The 16,436-nt window shown below is 44.1% G+C and overlaps 2 protein-coding genes across 2 annotated transcripts in view; one reads left to right on the top strand and one right to left on the bottom strand.

The window, feature by feature from the left end:
• DEPTOR (DEP domain containing MTOR interacting protein) overlaps nt 1-10,343 on the bottom strand; it is a 75,666-nt gene extending 65,323 nt beyond the window's left edge. Inside the window, exons 1-2 of the mRNA XM_041407500.1 lie at nt 10,183-10,343; nt 9,933-10,028 (exon numbers count right to left, since the gene is read on the bottom strand). Of these exons, the coding sequence (XP_041263434.1) occupies nt 9,933-10,018 (86 nt within the window). The 5' untranslated portion in view covers nt 10,019-10,028; nt 10,183-10,343. The remainder of the gene's footprint in view (nt 1-9,932; nt 10,029-10,182) is intronic.
• On the top strand, nt 10,274-13,287 carry LOC121337413 (translation initiation factor IF-2-like). The gene is made up of 2 exons (XM_041407501.1): nt 10,274-10,615; nt 12,008-13,287. The coding sequence occupies exons 1-2, from the start codon at nt 10,274-10,276 to the stop codon at nt 12,119-12,121; spliced, it is 456 nt and encodes a 151-aa protein (XP_041263435.1). The 3' UTR covers nt 12,122-13,287.
• The last annotated feature ends 3,149 nt before the right edge of the window (nt 13,288-16,436 follow it).

Raw genomic sequence — 16,436 nt, 5'->3', positions numbered from 1 at the left:
AGGATGTATGATTATCAAGACAAGGATCTTTTCAGAAAAAAAATCAAAGGAAATTGTTCCACTGCTGACAATCAGTGCTATAAATAATGCCTAGCTAATATCTTTTCAGAAGTAATTTCCATTATTTGCAATCCTAACTTTGAGTGATGTGTTGGCTGTGTGTTGTCAGATTCTCCTTCCAGAGAGGATGAGCATAAATGTTGGACTGATTCCTCAGATAAACCTTCAAAAATTCAGCTTCCTGTGAATATTTTGCAATACTCATTGGAATTAAATCACAAATCATTGTTTTTACTAACCATATTGTAATTATTTCTTGCATTCGTTTTGCCTCTTAATCAGGGCCAAGTCTGGCTTGTACAAACACAAAAGGACAGGCAGGCCTGCTTTAAGCAGCCACAATGCCTTGAAGACACAAGTCACAACGCAAAGAGCAACAGACACGACATACAAACACTCCTTTTTAAGTGCAAATAAACGCATTTGGCCCAATATGTGGGTAAGGGGTGCAGACACAGAGCCAGTGGGTTGTACAGCTGTTCAGCTGGACACGAACAGAAACACTACAGAAAAAGGCTCCAAGAACTTAATGTGAGAAGCAAGGAAGCAAACCCACACAAACCTCTGTAACACAAAGTCAAAGGCTACTGTGCTGGATGGCCACTGTACTGCTGGTTGTGGGAGAATCTTCCCAAACCAGGTACAGCATATCAGATTCATACAGGATAAATGTCATAGTGCTGCACCAGCAGAACTTTGGTCTCTGCAGATTCCTTGCACAGATTCCTTGTGACCCTTTCAGGACAGCTACACCACTCCCCCGAGAAAGTTTAAGCTCTGTTTCAAGCTCTCCTTCCCTATTATTGTCCACCTCAAGTCTTCTGTGCACTGTCCTCCACAAACATCATCTTGTTTGAAATTATCTAGCATTACAGCTTGGAAGTATAGCTGCCACAGATCTTGAGAAGAATAACAGTGTCCATCTCCCAGATTCCTTCCACTGCCTTCTCCTCTTCTGTCACACCAAACAGTATTGCCATACTTGGCTTTCAAGCTCCCATCTTTGCTATCACCATCTCTTAGGTGTGTTGGCTTTTGCTCTGATCAGCATTTAGTAACAGTTTGTCATTTGATTTTTTACCTTCAAGTGAACATCTCTGTGCTTGCTGCCTTAATACAGAATCAACCCCATCCAAACAGCTACAAACCCATTAGGATGGAGTCACCCAAATCTTGTCTAGCATTGCTATGATCTCTGCCAAAAACCTGACATGTAAACAAGGGCTGAGCAGGTCAAGAACGGGGGTGAGAAGGGGCTCCTGGACTGGCAGGACTGTACTTTTAACTTCAAGAACTGATTCCCTGAGAAAACAATCTCACTGTAGGGTCCCCATCCCCTGACCTCAGGCCAGCTGATCTTACCCCTTACACCGTCATTGGCACTAGTTTGACACGATGACACCCTGACTGAGCCCCCCAGACTGTTCACCATGGGCTCAGACCCACCAATGCAGTGCACCAGCCATGCAGCAGAAGCCCCAGTCCAAGGGAATTGGGCTGCTCCTTTCTGCAGCAGTAGCCAGACACATTGAACCAACAGTTCTGTAAAACCCACAGCATGACCTTGCCCTTGTTCCTCACAGAAACCAGAAAACTCTCATCTGCCTGCAAATCCCTGTGACACTGCTATGGTAGCCCATGACCCAACCACACAATTGCAAGGAAATGGAGAATTACAGCCTTGTGATGTGAAAACATGCTTCTATATTCACTCTGAATTAGCAAGTGCAATCAGAAACAATTTTAATTATTCGCAACTGCACCTTCGAGGTCTGAATGCATTTACTGGATTGAGGCACTGCTAAGATGAAAACTATGAAAACTGTAAAAGGCTGATAATTAAGGTCAAGGTTGCCTTCTGAAGTAGTGCTGTCACACTGGTGATAAGCTGGTCATACAAATTGCACAATACAAATTCCAAAACACATGAAATGTCAGTATTTGAATGTCCATTCACACACAATACTGACAAGAGCGCAAAAGTAAAGGTAAAAGCCTTGAAAGAAAAAAAACATTGTCAAACTTAGTCTATGTTTCTGTCCAATAACAGCATCTACACTGGGCATTTTAAACTCAACACCATTTTTACAATGTCTTCTACCATAGTCTGAATTTTTTTTAATGGGAATCCAGCAAATTAAATCCTGAGGGGGTGGTCAAGCAAACCCAGCAGTGGCTGCTGCCACCATTCCCTCTCCCTGTACTTGACCATGTGTTTCCACTGTCTCCTCCACTCCAGTGTTGGCACTGGTCTGACTTCATGCTGAACCTGTTTAGAAAGTTAAATTTTTCTTATTTGGCTTCAGCTGCTTCAGTTCCCCGAACTTCTGATCCCGCACAAACAGCAGTACGAAGTGCAAGGGAAGTGATAAGAGTGGGGCAGTAGCAGCCTGCAGCTGGATCCGCTCTATCAGTAAACCACAGCCTCAAACCGTGCGTATTCCAGTGACATGGGGGAAGCCAGCACCCATTTCTCCCCCTGAACTTCTTCAGAGAAAGCTTTTTTGTGGTCGTGTGGTAAACTGGTTTGTAAAACTGACCCAACTGAAATACCAACCTTCCAAAAGCTCTGCTGATCACTCCCCCAGTGCAGGTCACCATATGGTGATGGTCCAGAGGTGCTAAAGCCAGTCCAAAAGAGGGGAAACACAGAGCAGTGAACCAGAAGGCAAGAACACCCATTTAATATCAGCAGTTTATGTATTAAAATTGTTTAAAATATATGGTTACATGTTCTGATCTCGTTTAAGAATAAAACCAACAATCCATTATAAACACAAGAAATGCATCCTTCCCTCAACAAATGCCAGCAGTTCTGCTGAGACTTCAAGCTTTACACTTTCTGTCTTTATTAACCTTCAGAGCCTCAACACAGTTCTTCTTCAAAGACCAGATACACAAACCAAACCTGATTAGCTCTTGCTTCTTCCTCAGCCTTTGATCCGCTTTGCCACCTCTTTATCAGTTTAACCTCTTCCCACTTAAATTTATTCTGAGGAGATGACTGGCCTTGAACACAGGAAAAAAGTATCTTTGAGTAAGCAAAAGGATTTAGACAAGTCTGCTCTGCCAGGATGGTAGAAGCAAGAGAATTAACAGAATAACAATACCAGGGTTATGAAAATAAAAAGCAGAATAAATAGCATGAGAGTTAGAAGGGCCCTGAGCCTCGGAAGGTGATGTCTGTTTCTGAGAGCAGACCCCAAGCCCAGAACTACTACCAAGCTGGCACACAGTGCATGGACACAATGACAGGGACAAAGAAGTCTATGTCAGAAACTGAGCTGGACTGCAAAGAGGCTGATATATTCTGCTGTGACACTATCCTTCACTTTCTTAAGCTCTACATCATAAAAAGCACTGAAATTCTGTGAGTTTTACACTTCAAAAAGTACTGGAGTTTACAGATACCTCAATTAAAACGAGATGCACTGATTTCCAATAGTAAAAGCTGGCTAACCTCCCTCCTGGCTCCAGTCTGGTCTCTACTGGTGTGACTCTAGGGGGTGAAAAGAGCAGATCCTTTCCTGAAGAGAGTACCCAGAGACCCCTACCTATTTCGGTATACACTGTCTGCATCTCCACACTTGGGAGTTATTTTTCTCTGTGCTTTCAGGATGCCACTCTTGGGCTCAAGGTCTGACCTCCCAAACCAGAAATCCCAGTCCTGAAACAATCCCACCTTGGTGGCTTCACACAGACCATCCCACACTGCCCAGAACCACCACTGCTGCAAGACACTACAACCAACCACAGCCAAGATTTGAGTTGCAAGGGCTTTATTTTTCTTCAGGGCATACAGCAGCTACCCCTGTTGGGACCTGATAAACAGCTCAAATTCCTAAGCACTACCACTACACAAATAGTAAATTATAATGACAAGTGATAGGAGGACTTCTCTGTCATGGTGCCAACCTATGGCCACTGCTCCCACAGAAGCAGGGTTCATGTAATAAATGCAAACCTAGATTGATTTTGGCACATTCATTCTGCCTTCCCTGCATGACCATCAACATTGAAAGAAATTTCTTTCACTTCTTCATAGGCAGCTCCTCTAACATAAAATAAATAAAAAATATTCTTGCACATGCTATACACATCAAGTCGCCTGCCAATCTCTGCTAACCTGAGACAAAAGTTAATGATTCACTCCACCTGGAATGGAATACATAAAATATACAGCACAAACCACTCATACAACATTTGCCTTCTTATGTACACAGTGAAAGAACGATCACTATTTGCACATGCATTGTTAACTACTTGATCTCTGGAGCTGCACTTGAGGAAAGCTACTGAGGGCAACAACTGAATTGCTAAAAGGCATAGCTAAAAGGAAAGAAATAAGGAAACAAAGCCTTACATCTTCATTTCTAGAAATGTTGAATAGCCCAGATTTTACTGAAGGACATGAGTAATTGAAATTCCTGGCCCAGGAATCCCATACATACATACATATATATATATATATATATATATTTATATATATATATACAGATGGAGTTTGTCATTAGAATTAGTACCAACAGGCAAGACTGAAACACATTAAACGATGAAGAATAAAAGACTCTAGGAAAAATGAACATATAAATGTGAGAATCACTTTTTTTAAAAAAATTTTAAATAATTTATAGTAAAACAAAATATGTAATTTCAATTGTTGTGATAGAGTAGAGTTAGTGGGAAACCTGATTTCAGAACACTTCATTTTGCAGCTTTACCAACCTTCACTTTGACATCTTTTCTTTCAATGTATCACTCTAGTGAAACCTCACAGAGAAAAATGATAATTTTTTGGTTGCTTGATTCTGGAAAACAAATTGATGGAAGTGAAATTATTTGTACAGAGAGTTCTGGAGGAGTCTGTTCCACAGAGATCTCATGATATAATCTCTCTGTTCTATCCACACTGAGGAAGTAAGCATCTCAAGTGAGACAACTGAAAACTACTTTTTTCAAGATTAGTTTTGAACCCAATCAGCACTTGGGAAATGCAACCACTGGTTAAAAACTAAGGAAGTTGCAAGAAAAGTGTTCAAAGGGTAGAAAAGCAATCATTCCCTGAAGAGGAATTAAAAAATTGGATTGTTTTAGGCAGATTGCAAAATCTCATTTTAGGAAAATCTGTCAGTTCTTCAAATGGCACACACGTTAGTTTAACATGTAGGGATGTGACTTGAGAACAACTGACCTCTAGACAATTATGTATCTCAAATCCTTTTAGAGTCTTACACCAGAGTCTTAACACACTTTCAAACACAGCAATAGCATTTAATCAATTCTGTAACTCTACAGTTTATATAATCCTGTATCACAGCAATACATTAACACTAAGGGTCTTTTGACACCATTGCTCTAGAAACTATCACTGTTTTGTGCCATAGGCTTTCTGCACCTTAGAGTGCCTAATGAATTTTTCAGTCCTACAACCATGAAAAAAATGTTGACTGTTTATTGCTTAGAATAAGAAAACAGTTACGGACCTGTAGGTGCTGCCATCCTTCACAAGTTAATGACTCTGAAAGTTATGCACTCAAATGTGGCTTCTGAAAGTGATAAGGCTCCTGAAGTAAAACTTTTGGAAGATGAGTGAAACTGTTTTTGTCTTACAGCTTCAAAATGTACAGCTGTTTATCATGTAAAACCTTTAACTCTGTGAATCAAAATTCATACACCAACTCTGACAAAAAGGGAAATAAATTTCTATTGAAACTTTTGTCTCTTCCAAAAGAAAGAAAAATCTCTAACAAACATGCTTCATATTTCTCTAAGTAGAAAGAAAGACAATGCTGATTATAAAAACTCTTCTATCAAAATCACTTCCTCATCTAGAGAAGTGTGTATAAATAAAACATATTTATTTACCCAACTATTTAACAGAAATGTGGATAGGGAAAGATGTAGTTTCTTGTGAAAGCTGGTGATAAAGAGGGATCCAAAATCTGCAGAGACATTAAATGTCATTGAAGTTACACCTACTACAGAGAACTGCACACCATATACAATGGCAATAATAGGTGTTTAAATATTGCTGCTCAGTCAACTGAAGTCTGAGGATTCCTGAATTATTAGGCACATTTTCTGCAAGAAATGAGGGACTCTTGGGAGATACACAATATTTTGGTGACAATCTGACATCAAGAAACAATTAGCAGATGAGGAGATTTCAGACACCCTTACCTTGGAAGACAGGCAACCAGAATGTATATCAAAACATGCCCACTGAAAATGGTTGCCAGAGGGCAAGATCAGCTCTATCCAAGTCAGTGCTCAAACCCAGACATAATACTTTAATCCTTCTGCCAAATAGTGCTGAAATGGGCACAACCTGTTGCCTTCAACCGTGAGAGAAATGAGCTTGGAATTGCTCTGCTTCCGAAAAAAATTCTTAACAACTTCAGTAGTGCTGTTATTAAGCTTCCATCAATGACTATGGATGTGACACCTTCCTTCAGGCACTCCCAGCAAGGCCAAGGAGGCTCAGGGACATTCACTTCCCCAGGGCTGTACCAGGCATGGATTTGCAGGCAGAGATGTAGTAGGGTGGAGGCTCCAAGGGCTCTCCCAGTCCTGAGGAATCTGAAGGCCCCATGATCCTCTCAAATATTTTAAGGGCAGTGCTGTTGCAACCTCCTGAGAAGAGAGAGCTCACCACTGAACAGCTGTAGGATGTCAAAGGGAAGAGCTGAGATTTTGGTTGGCTGGAGCTGTCAGGCAGCCAGAGCCTGCAGTTTGTCCCTGCAGGACCATCGGTGCCAAAGCTCACAGCCGGGTCATGCCCAGCCCAGCTTCTCTCTTGTGAATCTCTTGCATGGCAACAGAAGCTGCCAAAGGGTCTGTGCTGGTGTGTCACACTGCTGAAATCTTCAGCTTTCCTTCACACCTGTCAGCTTAATAATTTAAAGGTTTGCCAAGACCCAAACTTCAAAGTCCTCACTTTAAAAGATATGTTTCTATTAACCAAAAGTAAGAGTTAGGCATTTGCTCAGACAGCTAATGGGTATAGAGGCAAAGGACACTACTGGATGTAAAAATTTACCATGTTGTCTAACATACAGCTCAACATACAGCTGTCATTTCTTTTTCCATAAATCACCCCACCCATGGGCCAGGATTTACATCACAGCCTGTGCCAGCAGCCAAGTTCCTGGGTGCCAGCTGACATTGCACACATCAGGGCAGAGGCTCCTGACCTTGCAAAGGCAAAACACATATCACAGGCAACCAAGAGACAGGAACAAGAAGGAAATAACTCTTTGTCCTACTCCTTTCCCTCCCCCAGCCACTGTGCACTTGTCTAGGGAGTGGAAGAGGGCACAGGGCTTCCATTCCCACCACAGGCACTGCCAGTGTGCAAAGCCAGGCTTGCCAAGGTGCTGCTCAGACAACTTTGACCCTCACTGCATCAGATCCCTGCCAGAGAAGGACGGACATGCAACAGCCGATGGGAATGAGAGCTGTGAGGCAATGCATGAGGCAGAGTGAGACAGGCACTAGGAACTTTGCAAGGAATTTAAATCAAGCAGCTCTGGTAAGTATTTGAGTTTAAACACACGTGCTGTTTGGTCTAGTACAAGAGTGCTTTAAATACCTCCACTTGGTTGGGTTTGTGTAAGTAACACCATGCTCACAGTTTCATTTTACACTTTTACTCCCCAGTTATGTGCTCATCTTGCATGCACTTTCACCCAAATACACACATAATCACCTGTCTGGCTACATCAATCCCACTGGGGAATCTTGCAGTTGTAAGCATCACTAAGAATAGAGTACAGTATGCTGCCTTGAGTGCACGTGTGTGCTGGTTTTCTATCATCTGTTTGCCTGCCCCAAAGGCTGCTGATATAAACTGTCTTTGATCCTGAAAACACTCCACATTTTCATTTCACATTAACAATTATATGCTTATCTTGGACAGGAAAAGGGAAACTTTAAATGCAGGGTTGGCTACAACTTGTCTGCCAGCCAGTCTTCTATCACTTATTTGTGGCTTTCACTGCCTGGAAAACTGAAGAATACAAATCCTTTGCACAGAATATCCTAACACAGAAACAGAACTAAGTTAAGAAAAAATTGGGGGGAAGCAGACAATTTTCACAATACAGTTCCAGCTGACCCAATAGCTCACCACTATCCAAATGGAAGTCAGCAGGTCAGAAAATCAACCTACACACCAAATCACCACACTAGATGTGTTTTCAAGAAGTCCAAGAAGTTACCTGAGCAGGCACAAAGAGGAGGTGGGACTACACTGCTGGGTAGTAGGAAAAGGGCCAGAAGAAGAGTGGATCTCCCTGCTCAGCAGCAGCCAGACATTATGCACACTGACTTGTTCATGAACTCCCAGTCCAAGCAGATCTAAGCCACTTCTTATAGATTCATGAAGGAATGACCACAGGTAACTTCACACGATGGACAATAATTATTTTGTATCTGCAAATCATCTTGCCCAAAAAAGATGACTGTATTTCAATACCTTAATAAATAAAATGACAAATGTAATTCTTGATAACAACACAGATGAGCTGATTCTAGGAGCCTGATTTGATAACATTTCCTCAGTTTCTCCTTTGGGAAAGATTGCAAAACTTTTGCTTTTATATTTAACTATGAGGTATACAGAAAGATTAATGTGATCTTTATAGAAATTTTGTATTAGCCTGAAATCTTCAACTTCTAGTAAAATAAGTTAGGAACAACAGAATTCTTATCTGACACTTGGGTGCTCAATTCTGCACCAAATCCACTATGCAGGACCTATGCCAGTGTACTCTGTCACCCTAAAGGCTACTGTGAAGCAAAATCTCAACTTGGAGGAGGCACTCGTGTGTACTGCAGCCAGACCACCAAAATAACATTTACTTCACAAACAGGAGTATCACTGCTGTGCATCACAAAGTGGCACTTCTCCTTACTTCGTGGAGGCAAACAGTAACAGTGTCTGTACTAGCAGCAATGATGGTATCTGCCAAAGCAGGGAACATTTCTAACACTTTTCAGTGTTGTCTGACATCTGAGAAAAAAGTTTTTAAAAATTCAAGAAAAACTACTGGTAAAATATTTTTACTATCCCCTTCTAGTTACTTATGTAACACATTATAGCGAGATTTTTCTTCCTGAATCACAAGATGGTCCACCACCAAACCGACATTATTAAAATTACTTTTTCTCCTCTGTACTGCATAGGTAGAGCTGGCACACATAGCCAGCATACACCACAGAATTAAAAATTAACTGAGTCAAGCATTTTTGTTCAAGGCTCCTGGGCTGCTCACAACTCCAGTCACACAGCACTGTTAATTGCTGCTGGCACTGACAGTAGGGATCCCCTTCCATCTGCTGGGACCAGCTGATGCAAAATAAAAACAGTCCCTTGGAGCGAGGCGCAGCTCTGCGGGGTCAGTGCCCGGCGCCGCTGCCAGTGCCGGCCGGGCTGCGGGGAGCGCTGCCCTGCGCTCGCCTTGGCTCTCCGTGGGGTGCTCAGACACTTTATCTCTGGTTTCTTTGGGGTTTTTATCTTTAAAGACGCCGCTCTCCTGCAGCGTTTGATGCCTTTAGTGACGCAGCAGCCTCTCCGCAGCCGCCTCGCGTTGCCCGCAGGGCAGCAGAGGTGCCCGCGGCACAAGCCCCCGTGCGGGGCTTCACCTCCCCGGGCTCGCAGCGCGCCGCGGCCCCTCGTCCTCGTCGCTGCTGAAAGCGGGGCCGGAGCCCGGGGCCGCGATGGAAGCAGGGCAGGTGCTCCGGTGCAAAGAAAGTCCGCGGGGACAGACCCTCGCCCTCCGCCTCCCAAACCTCCCCCTCCCGCCGTCAGCGGGGCTGCTGCTGACCGCGGGTACGCGTCCCCGGCAAAGCGGGAGGAAGGCACCGCTTACCGGAGCTGCTCGCCGGTGAGCAGGACCTCGGCCATGTGCTCCAGCTCCGCCGCTTTCTGCTGCATGCTGCTCATGCCCTCCTCCATCGCCGCCGGCCTGCGGGCACAGCACCTCCGGGTGAGGGGGGACCGGGACTCGCCGCCCCCCGGCCGCGCTGCCCCCGCCGGCAGCTCCGGGGCGGCCCCCGAGCTCCGGAGCTCTGCGCGGGGGAGGCGGGCAGCGACAGCCACCTCCTGCCGCTCCGGCTCACCTGAGCGCCTCAGGTCACTTTTCCCCTCGGCAGGCTCGGATCCCTCCCGCCGCTTCCCGTGTTATTGTGTCACTGGCAGGCGGAGAAACACATGGCTGCAGCCGCCGCGCCGCAGCCGGGCTCGCCGAGGCAGCAGCGGCCCCCCCCGGCTGTCACACGGCAGGATCGGCGCTGCCCCCGCGGGAAGGGGCCGCTCCCCGGCGGGGGCTGCGAGCCGAGCGGCTGCTGCGCTGCCCTCCCCGCCTGCCCCGGCCCGGGAGGCGGAAAGCGGCGGCGCACGGGGGAGCGCAGCGCTCCCCGCCCGTGGCTCCTTCCCGCGGGTGCAAAGTCCCGCGTCCGTCCGCCCTTCAGCGCGGGGCTGCCGGGAGGAGCGGTGAGCTCGGGAGAAGGCGATCCGACTGCGCGGGAGGAGATGCGACTGCTGCCCGCTCAGGTAGTGCGGGCTGCGCCTTGGCAGCGATCCTTGGAGATGCAGCGCGGGGCAGGTAGCAGAAAGGAAGCTGGTGATCTGGGGTTTCAACCTCAAAAACTGTTACTGCCCTCCTGCTGTCCACATTTCCGCTTATCTGCCACCCAGGGGTTATTTTCAAACCCTGGTCCCCTGCTTACATCAACTCTTTGTCTCCAGGCGACAGAGGATGCAGAATTCTTGAGGGCAGAGGAATATTTTGTCTTGGAGACGGGAAATAAATTGCAAGGTCATGAACACTGTCAACATTTTTATGGGGGAAAAAATCGCCCTTTTCTTTAAAAAAAGTCCAGGAGGAGGCATCTTCTGCAGAGGTCCAACCATGGTTTTCATTTGCAAACACATGCAATACCTTGATTGCCTACTCATTGCCTTTATATCTGTCTGCACATACTCTGCGTGCATGGAAATTGTGTCTGCTAAAGTACTTGCAATACTGTCATTGATCCAGTACCAAAATTATAGAATCACAAGAAAAACTAAGAAGGAATCAAGTGAACCTAGTAGTAACGAGACTGCAGACAATGGGAAGAAGGTGTTGTTTGCATTGTCCATAGTAGAATTGTGGCATTTTTTACCAAAGGTGGCTCTGGATGTAAAAGAATGGACTTGGAACTAAGGAGAAAAACACTTGGAAAAGAAATCTACATGGGGTTACTAAGCAGACAGAAGTCACATCCAGCTCAGGAAATTCTCTGTTCTAAAAATAATGGTCTCAAAAGGCAAGCACTTGTGTGACATTTCATATGTGCTTTCACTGCTGCTCCCTATGCATCTGTTTATAGCCCCTGAGATGAACACAGGACTAGATGGACCTTTGGTTCAACCCATTAGAGTCCTTTTAATGAGCACCTTTGTGGGTCTCAAAGAGCACTAGAAGTCCGTGAATGGCAAAGGGAGAAAAACCACAATCTGCCTTTGTTTCATTTGGGCCAGAGAGAGGGACACCTTAAGACTATAAGCACTACCGTTTGAGATTATTTTCTGTAAATTTGGAAGACACACATTTAATCTTAATACTTGCAAACAGCCTCTAATTCCACTCATACTGAAAACATACAAAGTACAGATTCACAGAGGTGGAAACAAAAAGAGAATTGAAACAACCATCTCATCTGACCTTATCTTTAAGACAAAGAACGTACACAGCAATTTTTATCAAGCGCTTTATCACATGACTGAAGGAAAGACAATTTCAAGAGAATGTACATTGCAGATCATTTCTGGGTAAATCCTTGGCTCTACCACCTGGGTTTTGGTGATTTCATCCATTCACTGCTGCTAAAAGGAGATACACTGTTCCTCCAGGCCCTGGCAACACAATCTGCAATGTGTCTTGTGTTATCTCACTTCTAGGTCCTCTGCTTGTTGCAATTCAATTCAGTAAACAGACAGAAGAGTAACAGAAAGTGGGGAACTTTCTGTTCAGCGAGTAAGCAGAGCTGTGCAGACGTCTGCAGGGTGCAATGAGCGCCAGAGCTGACAGCAAGGTAGAACGGGCCCTGGCAGCTGGAAACAGGAACAAAAGCAGAGGAAGAGGGAGAAGAAGCTGTCCTCATGCAGTGACAAAGTGTAGTGACAGGGCGCTGGTGGAACTGCAGCCTGAAATCCATATCCTTCCCTGTGCAGTTTTGTAACCTGCAAAATGCGGGCCAGTACAAATTCCTGTAGTGGATTATTTAATGATTATAGAATTTCATGTTGGCCTTTGCACACTGATATCCCATTTGTAATTTGTTCCACATGTTCACACTGAAATTTCTTACAGTTACAGTTATCTTCAGAGGAGGGAATTGCCTATCAGTCACTCCAAGCCTGCTGTCCCCCAGAAAAGGGTAATGACATAACCTTGAAGGGTCATGTTGCAGGCAAGAGCCAGTAAAAAGCCACACAAAATAACCAGGTGGGATGTTTGCAACTTGTTTTTAATCTACAGACTGCTATAGAACATAAGGTCTAAGAAAAAAGTAGGTTGTGTTGACCCTTCCTCCCAAGGGAGAGGTCATGAAGACTAAAATGCTCCTCTAAGAGGTGGAAACTCTACAGCATGTGTAGAGTTTGAAATCCTAACAGCACGAGAGAGAGGCATCCCTCTGAGACAATCTCTGGCAAGTAGTAAAAATTTTTTTTTTTCAGATATGGGATCGGTTTTAGAAGTTGGTGCCTATTTCAGATATGAATACCTGAGTTTTACTTTAGCATGGCTGAATTTAAATGAGATGGAGATAGCTAGCCACCAATAAGGCATTCCTCAGCCAAAAGCAGGACAGATCTTTGAGCTGGAGCCCTGGGACACTTCAAAACTCATCCTCCATGACATCAAGAGAGTCCCAAAGGCTGCATAGGTCTGCTAGAGGGTTGGTATCACAGGTGTGAGGGGTAGCCCAAGGGACTTTTGATGACATTAGAGGCTCTCTGGCATGCAGGGAGGTATAAGGCAGTACACTTGAACCACCAAGGTCACAACGCTCTGTGGAAGCTCATGCATGAATAGGCACATTGTATTAGAGTACTGGGTTTAGAAAACATGTTAGTAGTTGTATAAACTTTCTTATCTCATTTAGTAAATGCCCAAGTGGGGAAACACTAGATGTTTACATAATGAAATATGAATATTGCTTTCACTGTTTTGAAGACTGTTGTATCTGTGGCCTCCATTCTGACTTGATAAATTAATCTGATAGTTTGATAATTAATTCTTTAGTCTCACTAGTCAATTTTCTGCAAGCTTATTTTAACACAAGACATCCTCATGAAAGAATTACAAGTATTCATGTCTATATTTCTCATTTCTCCTATAGCATTGTTCTTGAGTCCCATATAAAGATGGGCTTTCCCTTGCTGGGATGATAAGATTTTTAAACAGGAAAATGACATGGATGCAAAAGATGGTGAAGCACTTCAGGGACAAAAGGCATTAGTAGGTAACCTGTTGTATGGTTGTGGGGTTTTTTTCCCCTAACATCTTTTGTATAAGAGACATCATTATGTAAACATGAAATTTAAAATTTCCTTTATAAAGGAATTTTATAAAGGTCACTCTCTTTGCTGAGAAAGACAAGTACAAAATGTTTTTTGGCTTTTAAGTTGACCTTTTATCTAAGTAGCTCTTGCAACACTCATGGAAAATGAGTGTGAAGGTTTTTTCCTATATTCCCATGCTTATTTGCAAAGAGAGCTCCCTTGTCTTTGTGTTTCAACTGGTTGACTTCCTTAGCACTAGAAGGGGCACCATAGGAACTACCAGGTATTGTCCAGTCTCCCCTCCTCTTTTCAAGCTATGTACAATAGTGTTTCCCACACATGGAAGTGCACAGATTGCATTCATTGCTGCTGTAAGTTTGAACCATATAAGTTGTCTGCTAGGGATTGGTAGTAAGAATCAGTGCTTGTGTGATTCAAAGAATACATCTGGCCAAGCTAATTTTAGTCCTGTGATAAATCACAGGAAAGTTAGTAAGTAGTGAGACAAACAAACAAAAACCCCAAAAAACAAGGATATGTGTTGAACTTCTCTTTTTCTATTATTGCATCCAAGTTCCTGCAAGAGCCTCCATGGTGAGATAACAGAAGGAATTTTTCATAGTCTGTCCAGCTTTTCAGCATTAGAGTGAAAATCATATCTGTTTATATTCTTATATTTCATGTGTTACTGACCTGGTAGCTGTTGTAATAGTGAGCTGAAGTGCAGAGAAAAAGGCATTTTGATCCTTAGATATACAGAGACAATCTGAAAGGGGTTTTCTAAGCCTGTCCCTACACAGCTTTTCCATTTTGCATTAAATATTCAAACACTCACTAGGCCAGACAGAGGTAGTGAGATTTCTGTGCAGGCTGACAGCTAAGGCATGACCAAGAGATGGGTACCTGCTTTAGTGCTTGCTCTAGTGAGCAGGTAAATATTTTATAGAAACAAGCAGCTTCAATAAGACAAAAGATCAGAAATTCGCATCCGACCTGTAACCCAAATAATTCCAGTTGACAGTATGCTCTGTTAAACCAGCATTTTGCACTACCCAATGTATGCTGCCCCCTATTTCATTATACCTGGAATATTTTCTAATTCCGCTTATTTCATATATTCATTTTCCAATTATTTCAAATTTTGATCATCACAAAAATGATGTGATGATCAAGCCTAAAAGCAATGACAAGCCTAAAAGCATCTATAAACCTCAGGTTTATCTTTGAAGAAGTTCTTATGTATTTCAGTAGTTAATTTTGTTTGTTTGTTTGGTCTTTATTTTATTCTGCATTTTAACCAACGACAATTATGAACTTGTACAACTCAAGTTTCATCTATATCATGTTTAGTCCGGATCATAGTCCTAGACTTGTGTAATATCCAGCCTAATGCATGGACTGGGAGGCGTGAGTCAGCTGGGAAGTGTGACTAAGGGGTGAAATGGAACGCTTTCTAAACCACTTCCCACATGTGAAGACAACACCTTCTAGCTCTGTGGTAAAAGCCAGCTTCTTAAGCCATCCCCCAGCTGCCTCTGCGTTACAGCACTCTGGCCACAAGATTGAAAATGTTTGCTTAAAGCACTGTGGCTCGAACTGGCGGTTTGACACTGAGTTGTGATCAGCCCTGAACACTCAGGCATGGGTTGGTTTTCTTGTTCTCTGGGAGACAACACCTAAGAGTAGAGATTCAGTCTAAGACACCTAGCATCACCGCCAGGGCTCGGGGTGGGTGCTGGGTGCGAGCGTGCAGGTCTCAGGGGACATGTGGCTCTGGGGGCAGCCACAAGAGGCAAAAGGTTTGACAGAGCCCGAACAGCTGCGCCTGCGAGGCACAGAATCACAGGCCTCCTCACGGGCTGGGGAGGCTTCACACCGTCTCTGTCCTCCACCACATCCCAGCCTGTAGTTGCTCAGGTGAGGCTGCGGGGCACACAGACACCCCGTGCCGGAGGATCGCCTGCGGGGCGCTCCTGTGCTCACAGAGCTCGCTGGGGCACAGGGCACATCACGGCACATGGACAAAGTGCCACCGCTGCCGTGGGACACCGGCAACGCGACACCGATGGGATGGCACGGCTCGCTCCACTGGGATAATCTCCACAGCCCGCCTGGCTCGGGTCCATGGCCGCAGAAAGAACTGTTGTCAGTGTTTAATCGCTCTGCCACCCTGTGGCCTTTTCAAGAATTTAAATATGAAAATGCCAATTAGAAAATTGTAGTGAATCGATACTCCACAAAAGAAAAAGACTGTTAAATTAGGCTAATTTTAAAAAGGAATCATCTTTAGACAAGACAATCTTTGCACACAATTAAAAACACAAACATATTTGACTCCATCATTAATTTCTCTCCCCAATGAACACCAAAAATAACTGCCCAATCTAGTAAAAATGAAAAAGTCAGTAAAACACTGGATAATTCAATATTCATTTTCAGGAAGGCACTCTGCAAGTATTTGTCTGGGACTTCCTGGGTTGAGATGGAAGGAATAAATTTTCTTTGTGAAGTCCCTCAGAGTTTTCTCCCTGTATTACAGTCGCTTCACAGCAACTGTCAAAGAGACAAGACCTTCCCTCCCTATCTGCACCGACTGCTCTCTCTGGAGAGGAGCCCTCCAAATTGCCACTGTTAAAGATGTCAATACAGAAAACTCACCCAGAAGCATCTCAGGAGGCCCACTTACTGCACATCCCCACTGCGGAATAGGATCAGCTACACCTGTATTTTTTCTGTAACACAATTTGGCAGACTCCAGTGTGCACTCCCCTAGGAATGGAACCTGCATAGAATTTTTAGTTAAAGCATTTGAAGATTTTAA

Source organism: Onychostruthus taczanowskii, unplaced genomic scaffold (genome assembly GCF_017590055.1).
Source record: "Onychostruthus taczanowskii isolate IOZ18803 unplaced genomic scaffold, ASM1759005v1 scaffold27, whole genome shotgun sequence".
NCBI lineage: Eukaryota > Metazoa > Chordata > Aves > Passeriformes > Passeridae > Onychostruthus > Onychostruthus taczanowskii.
The sequence above is the reverse complement of the archived record's forward strand: the minus strand, read 5'-3'. Positions and strand labels throughout refer to the sequence as shown.